At 38.7% G+C, this 16,447-nt stretch overlaps 2 protein-coding genes across 6 annotated transcripts in view; one reads left to right on the top strand and one right to left on the bottom strand.

The window, feature by feature from the left end:
- Positions 1 to 6,366, bottom strand: part of rock1 (Rho-associated, coiled-coil containing protein kinase 1) — a 52,296-nt gene extending 45,930 nt beyond the window's left edge. For all 4 annotated transcript variants that reach the window (XM_028473339.1, XM_028473338.1, XM_028473340.1 and 1 more), the window contains exon 1: positions 5,665 to 6,366. In XM_028473339.1, coding sequence (XP_028329140.1) covers positions 5,665 to 5,757 — 93 coding nt within the window. In that variant the 5' untranslated portion in view covers positions 5,758 to 6,366. The remainder of the gene's footprint in view (positions 1 to 5,664) is intronic.
- A 3,742-nt stretch (positions 6,367 to 10,108) lies between these two features.
- Positions 10,109 to 16,447, top strand: part of greb1l (GREB1 like retinoic acid receptor coactivator) — a 42,731-nt gene continuing 36,392 nt past the window's right edge. The window contains exon 1 of one of the 2 annotated variants that reach the window (XM_028473337.1): positions 10,109 to 10,230. The gene's annotated coding sequence lies outside the window, so the exon portion shown is untranslated. The remainder of the gene's footprint in view (positions 10,231 to 16,447) is intronic. The other variant, XM_028473332.1, reaches the window with a different exon arrangement.

Genomic DNA, 16,447 nt, shown 5'->3' on the forward strand with positions numbered 1-16,447 from the left:
GTTGTATTTTCCACTGTTAGATTTAACTTGTATAAACACATTATTATATCTTAGTTCATAAGCAAGGTAGTAATTTCATGGTACAGGAAAACATGTTTCTAACTGCACATATGACAATAAACACTTTGAATTTAAATTTAATGTAATCCTTAATCACCCCACCACCTAGCAATTGAAATTAATAAATGACAGACCTTTTTTACTCTTGGTTTCCACATTTAATTTAGTCTCCGTAAAATAATCACAGTCTGAGTTTTGTTTCCAGTGTTTATATAGATCTGGGTCCATATCCATGATTACCATCAGTAATGTTGTTGTTTAGGTGGATCCTTCGTATTTTCCCAAGTCTTCCATATTTTGATGAGGATTGGTTTTCCGTTCTCTTCTCCCAGTGGTGTGATGTAAATTCTGCAGTTCCTTGTCCACGTCTTTAAAATCTTTCCTCCTTTTTTTATTTGGCGTGCCTTCCATGCGATGCTTGCATTTTTTTTTTGTCAGGTTTTCATTAATAAAAACCTTCGTTTCCTTCAGCTTTCTTCCTTGCTTCAGTAGTTCTCCTTTGAATTTCATATTCGTGAAGGTTATTTTTACAGCTCTGTTATCATTTTTCTTTGGCAGGAGATGGCAGGAGTTGATGTTGTCAGGGTTCAGGACAATGTCCTTCGACTCCAGGTAGTCAATGACCTGTTGTTCAATCGATTTTGTTTCTTCGTCACTCGCGTATCTCCTGGGTTTTATCTTTAGGCCTGTGATGATGACATCTTTCTCTCTTTCCTTTTGTTCCAGCTGTTCAACCCTGGCGTTCAACAATTTTATCTCTTCAGCATTTCTTTCATTCTTTTCTTTCAGTACCTTTGTTTCGCTTTGTAGGTTTTCCAGTGAGTTTTCCAGCGTCTTTTCCAACGACTTTATCTCGGCAGATAGGTTTCGTAGACCCTCGCGTATCATCTCCTTGACCTCTTCCAAACCCGAATTGGGTTCTGAAGGGCCTCCCTGCGGTTTTTTCACCATTTTCCTTCAGTCTTGGGCCCAATTTTTCAGGCTGTTCAGCTGTAGCCAGCTGTAGCCAAGGTCGTGTTATCGGAGCGAATGAAAACACGTCTGCTCTCTCCAAAGACCAGAGATTTAATGAGGGGGCCATTGTCTAGCCTGCGTAGGTGTGAACTGCACCGCAGGGGGTTTAACGGCCCGATGGTCCTGCTGGAAGAGGTGGTCCAAACAGACTGGCACGGTTGGCCGCGCATGCGCACGCACAACTCGCCTCGACCCGCGCGCAAAATGTGATGACGTTGGTACCGCGCGACGCTTTACGACACATAAACATCCGCATTCCGCAATGATAGCGGTGTCAGAAGTGCTCGTTAGCCGATGAAAAGTTCAGAGTTGGCGTTACCTGATATATATGAACAACACCACAGAGAACTCATGGAGGAAGAGGACAACATGACCGTCAGGACTTCTCTTTGATCAGCCGACAGTGGGACAGTAACGCAGTGTAGCAGCTCATCATCAGGTCCGGGTATTTCCGAGGGTATAAATATACATATAAACACATATTACTGGTATATTAACCCATATAAACCAGAAAATATGGAAATTTTAATGCTGCAAATGTGTAACATATTACTGGTATTTTGTGGACAGGACACATGTGGTTGGCTATTATATAACCCAGAAAAAAATGGAAATTGGACATTGTACAGCTGCTAATGTATAAATAATATAAATATATATATGGTGTTTCAGTGTTCTGGGACACATACTCACAAACTCTGTAGAATGAAAACAAACAGTGTCTTGGGGAGCAAAGTGTAGTGTATTAATTTATTCATCTAAATGTAACCAAAAACAGAACATCGCAAATACAAGCCCAAATAAATGAAATGTCTGAAAGAAAGGGTAATAATTTTCCAAACAAAAATCAATAAGCCAGAAATAAAGTGCAACCTTTTGCAAAATGTAACATGAACCTTAAAAACAAAACATTTAAACATTGGGAGTACAAGGATGGGAATATTATGACAGCAGAACCTGGAACAAGACTGCAAATTGTTGCAACTATTTATTTATTTTTAATCTTATTTTAGTTCTCTTCTTAGGTCGTGTCGTGTTAGTGCACACGTGGCAATACCAATGTTCAGTATGTGGAGTTCCTGTTAGTCCTGCACAACTATAATGAATTGCTCAGAAATCTACATGTGTCCTGTTCTCAAAATACCAGTAATATGTTACACATTTGCAGCCGTAAAATGTCCCATTTCTATATTTTTTGGTTTATATGGGTTAATATACCAGTAATGTGTTTATATGCATGTTTATACCCTCAAAATTACCATGGAATTTTGGGTTTTACTCAGACCCCTCATCATCACGTCTCTGCAGAAGAAGACCCTCCGCTGCACCTCAGCACTTTAACAACTCACTAATTTCATAATTTAAATACACTATTTCTACCTTTGTTTTTCTGTTTGCATGTCGTTTGCTTTTTATTTAATAAAATGGTTTCTCCAACAGTTTGTTAAATCTACACATTTATACTGTATATAATGCACATGCAGGACGATGTGTAGCAATAATCAGTAAAATTAGCTGTAAACACATTTTTTAGAACTAAATATAAGGTTATGCTGTGAACAGAAAGAAAGGAAGACGAGCCAGATAATTCTAAACTTTATGATATAATACAATCATAACTTTTAATCATAAATATGACTCTTCTCAAAACAACAAACTTTGATATCTTTGTCACACAATATCTAAGCTTCCAGTGAATAATTTACAAAAAAAAAAAAAGTTCTTTTTTTTGTAAATTATTCACTGGAAGCTTCTCTGGTGGTGTGTGCAGTGGTTGTTGTTATTATTATTATTGTATGAAGCCAACATTACTGCAGCTCTGCACATCATTGTTGTCCTGTTAAAATATTTTTATGCAAAGCCTTAAAAACAATCTCAAATTAGTGATGACTCAAGTAAATTACCTTTATTATGCATTATAACAACCTGTTCCTTAAGTCTCTAAATTATTGAAACAATTAAAAACATCTCCTAAAAAATAAAATAACAGGAAATTAAATAATCATTTAATATACTTTTCAATAAATAAGTGCATCCCATGTTCCCATGTTGACTCTGAGCTTTATTCTGTCTGTTGTCTGTGGAAGTGATGGGTCTAGACCAGATGATGGAAACTAGATCAGCTCATGGTTTTAATGTCCAGGGAGGGGCGTGTCCACTCTGCATGGACTTAAAGAAGAAGAAATAAAAGAAGAGTTAGATAATGTCATGTTCATCAAAAGGAAAACTGAAAGTGATGGAGATGAATATGCTCAGATGGACACACACACACACAAAGTTTAAACAAACACACAAATACTCTGTCCTAAATTGTCTCACACATTAAAAGCATCTATTTACACTTATATTAATGTACACAAAGACTAGCTCCACAAAATCAGAACGACATTTATTGATCCAGAAATTAAACTGATCTTACCTTTATAGGCTCAGTTTCCTCCTTTGTTTTCAAATCCATTTGAACCTCCATTCATGGTGGTTTTTATCGTCAGAGAGAGTCTTTCATTTTCAATAAATCCACCGTTATTTGGTCTGTTTTAATCTCTCTTTCTTTCTCACTCACTTGGTTCTCTCTGTTCCTTGTGTCGATTTCGTCAAAACAAAACGACATCTTTAATGTTTCCGTTACGTGTGAGTAAAATTACCGCAATGTACCGACACTGGCTGTAAAGAGCAACTTATTATCTTTCATAAACTGGTGGAATTTCTCCGATAGAGCAAATATGAGCAGAGTTACAGTCATTTAAATTAACGTGATGCGTTCAGGGGCCCTGGGAAACCCAGTGTCCTGAAAAGAGCAAGTGGCTGGGTAAATCTTGGTTTATAGTTACCCTACGCAACAGAAAATATGAAATTAACAGAATGTACTGTCAACAACAAACCCAGAGTCGCTTAATGGTGACGTAACGCCATACGTGTGTCATAAATTAACGTGATGATGTGTTTCTCTGTGGGAACCGAGTTGAGCTGGTGATCACGTCCGTTCTACCTTGCCAGAAAAGGGACAGGGAGGGGGGGATTCCTGCTGTGAGATTGGAACGGCCCCAGTTGCCAATGTGAGTACACCCTTAAAATTCATAATTCAGACCAAAAACACCACTGGTGCTGCAATAAAAGAAAGTTATTAATGAAGGAATTGGTGAGTGTTAATGTTTACATTTGTGCGATTATAAATGGAGAATAAACAGACATTCTGATAAATTTCACTTACTCTTCTTTTTAACATGTCTACTGTGGCTGTGATCCTGTGTTCATACAGATCAGCCTACATCATAAAGTGGAATATATTTATATTATCTACAGGACTGAGGCTCTCAGCACTACCTCAGATTACATGAATCAATTAATTTATCAGAGTGAAAGCGCCCGATGCATGCAGGTGTTATCAGCTGACTTATTTTATTTATTTTATTTTTATTAGTTCATCAGATATAAATCTTGTTTGTTCAATATGATGTCATCGGTAAATGAAAGGAATGCATCTTTCTCCAGTCAGCGTTTTTTTGTTTTACAGTCTGTGGTCAGCTCAGCTGTCACATCAGATCAACACAGTGATGTGATCACACATCACCTTTCATTGGACAGCTCGTTTTCTAAGAGATCTGATTGGTCAGGGGGCGGGACTTTATCACTAGCTAACGTTTAAGCTAGAGAAAAACTTGGTCGGGACCAGGTTAGCTGTGAAAGACTAGTTGCCATAGTGATTCAGCTTCAGCGAGCTTTGTAGTCCAGCACACACAAATTAAATCCTGGAAGTTACAGCGACAGAGGTACTCTAGATTCATAACATACCCCCATAGTGTATTTATGTTGTCATTTAGTGTATTTGTTATTGTTTAGTGAATTTTTGTCATTGTTTTTTGTATATTTCTGTGAACTTATGTATTCTTGGAGTTTGGTGCCTTTACTTTGAGGCCCACACAAAAGTAAAACGAGGGCCGCATGTGGCCCCTGGGCCGCCTGTTGCCTATGTCTGTTTCTTATGTCTGTTTGTATCACAGATGTAGAAACGTTTGCTGATGTCAGATGATTTCTAGATGTTTTCATGCTGCAGATGTTTGGTGTGTGTGTGTGTGTTATTGTGGAACTTGTAACGCACACATCAGATGTTTAACAAACACATTAATCAATAGATAATCAATGCTTTGCCTGTTTTAAACATGAAAACAATGATGAATAGCAATCATGCGTGTTATTATGTAATAATAAATTTGACAATGTGTAGCTGCAGTGTGTGACAAACACACACTGCTGTCCTCGCTCAGGTGTCGCGTCTCTGACGTCACTAAAGGCTGATTTGTGTGTTTTTGTCATAGTTTACTTTTGTTGTCATTTAATGAATTTATGTTGTCGTACAGTGTATTTTGTTTGTATGTTTAATACATTCATCAATAAATAATCAATCTTTCAAACAAATTATATAATAAATGTGACACCCTGTACGAACACACACACAGGTGTCGCGTCTCGAACGTCAATAAAGGCTCTGTGTGTGTGTGTGTGTGTGTGTGTGTGTGTGTGTGTGTGTGTGTGTGTGTGTGTGTGTGTGTGTGTGTGTGTGTGTGTGTGTGTGTGTGTGTGTGTACTCACCAGTAGACAGTCTGTGTTCACCTCTGACTTCGGGTCCTTCAACATGTTGTCTATCCTCTCAAAGCGAGCCTCCATGCTGTCGTTGGCCGACATGTTTCTGACAAACACTCGGAGCTCGGAGCTAACTTTAGCCGCAAGCTGCTGCTAACCGTTCAACTTTCCGCGGTCCTTCACACAAGCCACGCGGCTTCGCACGAGCTTCCAGCGGGAAAAGGCTTCATTTCTCGGGCTAACGGAGCTCCTTCGATCGTCAGTTGAAAACAAGCGGAGATAAAGGCAGATTAACGTGGGATGAAGAGCTTCATCCACACAAAAGACGGTCCGACCGGTCGCTGTGAGGACAGACCCGGTCCAGAACCCGCTCCTGGTCCTGGTCCAGGTCCCAGTCTATGTCCCAAAGCCTCTGACAGCCGGAGAAAGAAGTCCCGGACAGGGACAAACTTCTGCTTCTTCCGAATTTCAGCCGCTGCTCGGGCTCAGCTTCGGCCCGGTCCGTCCTCCACGGTGCTCCGGTCCCGGTCCGCTCGGCTCCGGCTCCCCGGTTTCCAGGGCTCCAGGGCCGCTCTAACCAGCTCCGAAGGTCGGTTCAGTTCTGGCCCAAAGAGCGAGGACGAGGGCCGAGTTTGTGAGTGAGCCTGGCCAACATGTCCGCCTTCCTGTTCAAACGCTCCGAGAAGCTACCCGAAAATGTCACGCTCTGCGCATGCGCCTAAACTCGTTCAAAGAGTTCAGACCACTGCATCAGCACGAGGGCCGCGGACCTGCCCCGGCCGGCAGGGAGGCCAGTCCGGCCCGATGTTTATCTTTTAAATTGCTTCAGTTTTAACTCTAAATTCAGGTTTAATCAGAATTATTAGTTAAGGTTTAATTCTGGTTCAATTAGAAGGATTAATTAGAGGTTTTAATTCAGGTTTAATATGAAGGTATAATTCAGGTTTAGTTAGAAGGATTAGATAAGGTTTAATTCAGGTTTATTTAGAAGGTGTACTTCTGGTTTATTTAGGTGTAAATCAGGTTTAATTAGAAGGTATAATTCAGGTTTATTAAGAAGGTGTAATTGAGGTTTAATTAGAGGGTTTAAAATAAGGATTAATCTGAGGCTTTAATTCGGTTTGATCAGAGGGTTTAATTGAGGTTTAACTCTTTCTTTCTTCAAATAAACTCAAACTTAGAATAGAATGTCATTATACACACAATGTACAATAGAATGAAAAGACAACTCTGGTGGTGCAACATACAAGTGAGACAATAGCATAAATGGGAGCCACTGAGATAATAAATAAAGTAGGTTGGGTTTAGCACAGGCTAACAACATTAGCATACTGCAGAAAGATTGATCCTGAAATCAGATCAATGCCTTCATCTGATCATATAACTCAGATATTTGTTTGATTATAAGTTATAACTTCCGTAGTACTTTTAATATATATATTATTATAACCATGTAAACTGACTGAAGTTGTCCAACAGGTGGCGCTGTTTGACAAGATTTACTGTGGCTTACATTCTTCATGTTTTTCATATTCTAACATTAAACTGATTTTTTTTTTTAAAAAAAAGAAAAAAGGCTGTCAATCATCACAACACACAAAACTAGTGTTAATCAATAAATAAGTAAATAATTTCTACAGATATATGCCATTAATAAATCACTGAATATATAAATATATGCCTTAAAATTCTATTCATTTGAGTGCATGCATAAATACATGAATAAATCCATCAATAAATAACATTTATGGCATTTATTTAGCTATTACCTTATTTATTTATTATTGGCATATATTTGTAATTATGGCAGTTTACTCTGTGTGTGAGATCAAACAGCGCCGCCTGTCGGTGAAAGAACACATTGACAATCTTTTAAATAAAAAATATTTTTTAATGCATAAAGTTAGATTTTCTGGGCAGCAGTAAAAATAAAATAATGCTATTGTTGCTCAGGTTTGAACTGAAAGCAGTGGAAACCAACGTCTCTTCAAAGGTCTAAGGAATCCTTTTGTTTTATTGTGACAACAAAACACAGATACTGTGAGACTGATTCTCTGCTGGAGCAACAGAAGAAGGACAATGGTAAATGGTAAATTGACTTGATTTTATATAGCACTTTATCCCCACATTGAAGCAGTCTCAAAGCGCTTTACATATCAGCTCATTCACCCAATCACTCTCACATTCAAACACCAGTGGGACAGGACTGCCATGCAAGGCGCTAGTCGACCACTGGGAGCAACTTAGGGTTCAGTGTCTTGCCCACGGTACTGGGATCGAACCCCCAACCTCTCGATCAGAAGACGACCCTGAGCCACGGTCGCCCAATGGGGTCCTCTACCTCTGGTCCAGCTCCAACAAGTCTTAAAGGGCCAGCAGACCCAGTGGGAAGAAGACAGGGATATGTTATTATTTACTATAATAATTATATCTTATTGGAAACACAGGAGGAAAATAAGAATGGACTTCATAGGCCAATACAGTAAGTGAAATAAGTGCTAATATTCAGACCTGTCGCCAGACCTCTGTCTTTGGGGGGCTGTAAAAAGCATGGGTAAGCACAATTATTATTAGTCTTAACTAATCTTTTTTTTTTTAGCATAACTGACACAATTCTATACTCAATAAAATAGGCTCAAATATAAACAGAGGCACTGATTTGATAATTGGCACCAAGTAGGAACACTTACATGTTATTTAACAATTGGCTTTAAAAAAAAAAAAAAAATTATACTGCATGGATGTTGTAGTTTATCCAGGATGCACACATACACGTCTTTGTTCAACCACCCTCAGGTACAGTGGGGGTCCCCGGTCTCTGGTACCTTTATTTTGGGGCCCCAGACGGAGGTCGCTGTACTTCAGAGACCTGAAAGACCACGTGGTGTGACATCAGTTAGGGAGGAGCCTCACATGGGAACCAGATACAGTCAGAAAACCGTTATATCGTATCGTATCGTCCACCTCTATCCAGTACATGTTTGGGCTTTTGTCTTGGCTCCCACATGTTAAGAAAAGAGTGTGGGGTAAGAGACAGGGGTACTCCAATACAAGTACATTTAAAGTAACCAGTCAAAATATTACTTGAGTAAAAGCAGTGAAGTATTTGTTAAAAAAAAAAAAAAAAAAAAAGGCTTGAATATTTAAGTGATTAAAATGAAAAGGGTAATATTTAAAACCCTTAAATTAATAGTAATGAAAGCACTTATAGAAATGTAATGGAGTATAAAATTCAATATTTGTCTTTCAAATGTAGTTGAGTAAAAGTAAAATACAAATACTTGAAAGTATTGGTTAAGTACAGTGTTGTATTTAACAATGTACTGATACATGTCAATCATCAACTTCTGTTACACAGCAGCAATGTCCTCAAACGCACTCTTACTTTGAAAACCGCAGCTTCCTGTCACACGATAAGAAAATCAGCCGTTTTTTTCTTTGTTTCTATGTTCTAGCATTTTGTGCTTTGTTTTTTAACAGGTTTTTAAAGTGTTGTTTATGTCTTCTCGACCTTGATGAAGAAAAAAAATCTTCAAATTTCGGTCTCAATTTTTGAATTTTAAAATGAAAATCAAACAGCCACTCTTTTTTATTTTCTTTTTTAAAATATAATTTTCTGAATGTTAATCCAATGACCTAAACTTAAACTGACCAAATTGTCCCATCATATAGAAGCACTTTTGGACCAAAGTTAGCAGAAGATTAAGAGAGAACAGTTTCTAGAAATTTCTAGAAGTTTTTGGAAAAGGAAAAATGAGTCAGACTGTTATACATTTTCTCACCATTTACGGCTTTAATGCAATATTTGAAAAGGAAATTAAACAGAATATCATGGTAAATGTTTAACTCAGATTTTTAATCCATACAAATGACGATGTAATCATGGTCTTATTACGTGTTTAATGCGTCTTGTACTCTTTAACAACACTTAGATCAAATACTCCCCTGGAATCGCTCTCATTTTGTGCCAAACACACAAAATGACATAAAAATACACATATTAATACTTAAAAACATATCAGTCCGGTGTTTATTCACCTTATTGAACCCTTTGTAATAATTGGAGGAAAAAATATGATTTTTTTTAAAAACAAAACTATTTATATATTTTTTTTAGATTTTATTAAAAAACACTTTATTTTTATAAATTAATATTTTAAAAATGTAATTTTGTGTAACACATTTTCCCTGTGTGTGTCCTGAGCCCTGCTGAACCCCAGAGACTGACTCAACGACCCCCTGGGATTAATAGAACCCAGGTTGAGGACCATTGTAGTAGACAACTACAAGAATAAGTGAGAAATATTTTTTTAAAAAGACACAAAACAACAATATACATACAGAGAAGGAGAGAAAAACACAAGAGTGAGAGAAAAATACACAAAATGACGTTCCCGCTTCCGGTCCTTGTGTTGTGTTGGCTCTGAAGTCACGTGATAAAGAAACCAACCCGGACCGTTCATCGAAGGGACAGCGTTTCTGACCGCCGTGACGTCACTACGTGCCGTATGTCTACGTCACTGCGTCACTCCCGGTCTCGAGGAGCCTGTCTCAGTCACTCCTCCACCTCCACAGGTAAGACCAGTGTCACCTTTCTCTGCACGGTGAAGCGTGACGTGCGTGTGTTTGCCTTTGACGTGACGTCATACGTCCAAGGCCGAGGTTAGCCGGGAAGTAACGAGTGTTTACGATTTATTCACCATTTAACCAGCGAACGACGTTTGTTTGAGTGTCAGTGCGCGTGTGGCAAGGCTGCCAGGGGCGCATGCTCAGCGAGGGGGGGTGGAGTGGGGGTGGGGGTAATATCCAACGTCCCCTGACATTAACTCTTCATCTAAAGTGTTCAAACCTTTTCAAACTTCTCTCATACTCATTTGAAAACAAGAGCTATTGACTGATGGGTCAGAACTAAGCACCACACCTGTTGGTCATCATGTTATTCTGTGACCTTATGAAGAGACCATCCATCCATTATCCAACCAACTCATCCATCCATCTTTTATCTGACCAACTCACCCATCCATTCATTCATCCATCCATTCATCCATCATTTAACCCATCCAACCATCATCCAACCAACCCATCCGTCCATCTATCCATCATCGAACCAAGCCATCCATCCACCCACCTACTTATCCATCCAACTCATCCATCACCCAACCCACCCATTCATTCATTTATCATCCAACCAACTCATCTATCCATCCATCCATCATTTAACCCACCCATCCATCCACCCACCTACTTATCATCCATCATCAGACCAACTCACCCATCCAACCTATCCATTCATAATTTAACCCACCTATCCATTCATTCATTATCTAACCAACCAACCCACCATTCATCCATCTATCTGTCATCCAATCCATCCATCCATGCATCATTTAACCCATCCAGCCATCCATCATTTAACCCACCCATCCATCCATTTATCCATCATCGAACCAACCCATCCATCCACCCACCTACTTATCCATTGATTATCCAACCAACTCATCCATCCATCATCCAACCTATCCATCCATCATTTAACCAACAAATCCATCCATCAGCCAACACATCCATCATCCATCATTTATCCCACCCACCCACCTATCCCTTATCCAACCTACCCATTAATCATTTAACTCACTCAGCCGTCCATCCATCATCCATATGATTTGAATTTCATCACATTAATATATAAACTCCTTTATTATTGACAGTGAACTATAGAACAAGACGTTTTTTCTGTTTAACAAATCACTTCATGGAGTGAAATGGATTTTTTTTTTTAGCCAAAATTATTTTATTTTATTCTAAATTCTACTGAACTTTGTGTTAAACATTGAAGTGATAAAATCGTAGTAAACGAGCGTTGGATGATGATCTTTTATTGTCTCAGTGGGTGAAAAACAAACGTTTAAGTGTGAAAGAAATGTTGGTAAACTCAAACATTTCCTAGTCATTGATTTTGTACACAGAGGTGGATAGTGGATATATAGATATATAATATAGATAATATTCAGATCAATGAATAAATGTGGTTATTACAGATTCATAGAACAATTGACCATTATTTTGTAGGTGGCGTGTTGAAAAGGTTGAGAACCACTGATTTAACATATAGCTGTAATATGACACATGCAACACTAGAGGGCAGTAAGTGAGTGATTTCAGAGATCAGCAGCAGAACAGTTCATTTAAAGTAACATTAAGATAAATTTAGTCTGAGTTTGTGATTAAAAACTCTGAAATATGAGTGTTCATACGTATACATGTTTATAATATAATTATAAAAATTAAAAAATATAAATATTTTGAAAAGAATAAATGAATAAATGTCTATATATTGTGATTTTTAAAATGCCACTGCCTCCAAAACTGTATCATTTCGTGTGTGTGTGTGTGTGTGTGTGTGTGTGTGTGTGTGTGTGTGTGTGTGTGTGTGTGTGTGTGTGTGTGTGTGTGTGTGTGTGTGTGTGTGTGTGTGTGTGTGTGTGTGTGTGTGTGTGTGTGTGTGTGTGTGTGTGTGTGTGTGTGTGTGTGTGTGTGTGTGTGAGAGATGAGTTTGGTCAGTTTGGATGAAACCGGGTGTGGACTCCAGCAACAGCCCGAGGCATAACCAGTCTATCCTGAGTGTTCCCAACAACACACACACACACGCACACACACAAAGGACAAATTCCTCTTGGCTCCATCGATCCTGATGAGCAGCAAATGCTGAGTCAGCACTCGGAAAGATCCACTGTTTGTCTGTTGGAGCTACAGTATATTCAAGTTCACAAACTAATACTGTGCCTTTATTTTGAAAGCGCCTTGAGTAGCGAGGAGAGTGTCATCAACAGTCGAGGCAGGAAGTCTAAATATTACCACATTTTGTTTAAAAATCCAACAAATTGCTCTGAATGAAAATCAGCTCCTCCTTGTCCGTCAGGGCTTTTATTCTGAAAGGCTGTGCAGCATCCGTTACCTATTCCAAACAAACATGTTGTGTATCTTTCAGGGCATTTATTCTGAAAGTCTGCAGCGTCCGTTTCCTATTGCACACAAACATGTTGTGTGTCTTTCAGGGCTTTTATTTTGAAAGTCTGCAGCGTCCGTTTCCTATTGCACACAAACATGTTGTGTATCTTTCAGGGTTTTTATTCTGAAAGTTTGTGCAGTGTCCGTTTCCTATTGCACACAAACATGTTGTGTATCTTTAAAGGTTAGGGAGAAGGAAACTCCATACAGAGACCAGTCCACATGCTACGTTAGCTTAGCATGTAGCAAGGTCAGAGGGTAAAGGGGCGGAGCTACGTTATTAGCTACAGTTATTGCTTAAAGATGTTTTATAAATATGAGATTGTGGCTGATTAATGGTGGTTAATCAATGAGAAGTGTTTGTGTGTGTGTGTGTTCCTGTGTGTGTTTGTTATATTGTTTGTGTGTGTGTGTGTGTGTGTGTGTGTGTTATATTGTTTGTGTGTGTGTGTTGACCATCTGTCTGTGGCTGTGGGGGTCTTCCTCCTCCCCCTCTTTCTCCTCTTCCTCACTGAGTGTCTTTGTTGGCATTGACCAATCAGAGGAGGTTAATCTGTGCAGCCTTGAAGGTGACGTCTCTTTTTACCCAGCATGCTTTGCTTTGTGCTTCCTGTCACTGCTACTAACAACTTGTTTGTGTTTTCCAGTTCTCTCTGAATCTACAGTAAACAAAAATAAAACCAAGGAGAATAAAAATCAGAATAACACCCATTTTTATATTTATATAAATATTATTATTTATATTTATTTAAATATTACTTTAGAAATATAAAATCTCTGATATTCCACAACCGCTTATTTTTTAAACAAAATCAAGTGTACATTTTTAGGGGTGTCCCGATCAGATATTGATATCGGATATCTGTCCAATATCAGCCAGGAAACGAGTATCAGATTTTATCGGACTGCATCTAAAATCTCCGATATAAGCGCTCCGATAAATTCATGTTGTTTTTATCCCCGCCCTCAGTTGTTCCCACCATATAAAAAAAATAGCTGAAGTGAACTTGAATTGTTGACTATTGCTCTCTGTTTGAGTAACATCACTTGATCAGGCCTTTTCTAACATTCCACACTACAAAATAATTAATTAAAGTATATATGGATCATGCTGGTATCATATCAATCGGTATCGGACAATACTCAAGGCCGCAATATCGGTATTGTATCGTAAGTGGAAAAAGTTGTATCGGGACATCCCTATAAATTTTGATCCAACACTGCACGTTTTTGTGAAATTTTCCACATTTACACACACACACACACATTTCTCTTTATAAACGGGAGGTCAGAAGACCGGAAATAACAATTCTCACATAAAATCTGACTTCACCTTATGAAATATAAATATCTTTGTGACACAGACTGAACCTTGTGTTAAAATATGAAATTATCCCAATATTAACTTTAACTGTATTGAGGATGTTTGGAATGATTTGAGGAGCTTTAATAGAATTATTAGACTAAAATAGGACAAATGTATGTGAAAATAAAATCTTATCGTTCCTGTTTAAATAAGATTCTATTTATTCTATTTGAGGAGGAACAAACATTTATGTCTACATTTGATGGTCTTTCTTTATTTTTTGTAAATGTTGTCTAATAATTACCGTCCCTGTGTTATTTGGTGACGTGTGTAGAAGCTCCTCCCCCTTTAATAACATTGACCTGAGTCTGAAATGACAGCTGAAGCATTAGCAGTAATAAGTGACACATTTCAGACACACATTTCAGACTAATATCTGCTCATCATCATCATCATCACCATCTTCCTCGCTCTGTGCTTTGTTTCCCTCACTGATGCTCGCTCTCACCTGCTGAGAGGAAAACACGCTCAGTGACACACACACACACACACACACACACACACACACACTGTGTGTAACTGTAACAATAGCATCATTAAAGACACTCTAACTCACCCCCACAGCTCACTGCACAGGTCAAAGGTCACTGACCTCTGTGTATTGATCCTTAGGGAGGGGGAGGGGCTTAAACCCCCCCTCAGCTGCAGGAACGGAAGCTTTGTTTATTTATTTATAGACGGCTCTGTTGTTTATTTGGTGGTTTTAGCTTCTTTTAACGAACAATAATATACATTTGCATACTCATTGATTTATTCATTTGGATTTATGTATGTATTTATTAATTTATAGATGACTTTTGTTTATTTGTTATTTCTTTTGGCAAACAATAACAAATATTTACTTGTTTTTATTTGTTTGTTTATTTATTTAGCTTTATATATTAATTTATAGATGACAGTTGTTTATTTGGGGTTTTTAGTTTTTTCTTTTTTTAACAAACATTGATATTCACTTAACTTTTACTTATTTGTTTATGTATTTGTTTATTTAAATCCTGCTCAGTTTCTGCAACTGTTTCGGCTTCTCTTGTATATTTGTCAGTGTTTTTGCTATTGTTTGTTTATATTTAAGTCAATGTTGATGTTCACTTGTTTATTTACTGATGTATAGTTGGTTCTGTAGTATTTCTCTAATAAATACATTAATTCTTTAGCTTACAGGATTTATTCTCCTTTCTTTCTTTCTTTCTTTGCTTTTCATTCATGTTGTTATTTGTAACCAGCACTGAAACCATGACTCTGCAGTAATTCTCGTGTGGGCCGTGACTCCAAAACGTTCCATCTCGTGATAGTTGAACTTGACGTGTCCACATGTTGGTGTGAGGCTGCTGATGGAGGTTCGAGTGAAGAATAATGAGTGAAGGAGGGAGTGCTGCTCTGGAGAACATCACTTTACTCTTGAATGAGGCGTGTGTGTGTGTGTGTGTGTGTGTGTGTGTGTGTGTGTGTGTGTGTGTGTGTGTGTGTGTGTGTGTGTGTGTGTGTGTGTGTGTGTGTGTGTGTGTGTGTGTGTGTGTGTGTGTGTGTGTGATTTTTTTTATTCCTTTTATGGCTCTGGTGGAATGCCTTCTGATGAGTATATATGTGCACGTTGGAGAAGCTCCATCTGTGTGCACGTGCATGGAGGGGGAGTGACGGCATGTCAAGGTGAAGGAGGAAATTCAGCCTCAGAAATATTAGAGATCAGAGCGTTTGTTTTTAAGTCCTTCAGTATTTCTGAGTAGTTTCAGTGTTTCTCTGAGTGCTTCAGATGTGTTTGGTGAACGTTATCACAGCATTTGGCACTTACACAAGTGTGTGCGCGTGTGTGTGTGTGTGCGATTTCTCCTCATTCCTGCCATACAGACCTGGACAGCTTCCAGCTGAGAGTCCCTTCCTGCTCTGTTATGGAACAGTGTGTTCGCACAGTGTGTACCCCCCCACACACACACACACACACACACACACACACACACACACACTCAGCATGCACGGTCAGTGGTGCTGAACGTGTCCTATTTAAAGAGTACAGTGTGTGCCGTGCACTGATATGTTGCTTTTATTGTTTCGTCCTGTTTGGATTAAACGCTGTGTGCACGCGTTAGGATAATTGTGCATGCTAACAAAGTACACGTTGGACGATTGTGCACATTAATGAAGTGCATGGAGTCTGTGGTCTGCTCACCTTTAACACAGAACAACCACGACTCAATCCTTCAATCATCAACTAAACACACTCACAGATGTAGTGTGTGTGTGTCTCTCCAAGGCCGTGGTGACCAGGTTCATTCCTCTCTTTCCCTTTGCTTCACTCGCCCCTCTCTCTTTCTCTCTCTCTCTCTTTCTTAAAACCTTTACTTCGTTTTATTCTCAGTCGTTCCAACAGTGTGTGGACTCGCTCCAACGCCTCACACAGCCTTGTTCCTGTTCTCATGGAAA

Source organism: Gouania willdenowi, chromosome 17 (genome assembly GCF_900634775.1).
Source record: "Gouania willdenowi chromosome 17, fGouWil2.1, whole genome shotgun sequence".
NCBI classification, from domain to species: Eukaryota; Metazoa; Chordata; class Actinopteri; order Blenniiformes; family Gobiesocidae; genus Gouania; species Gouania willdenowi.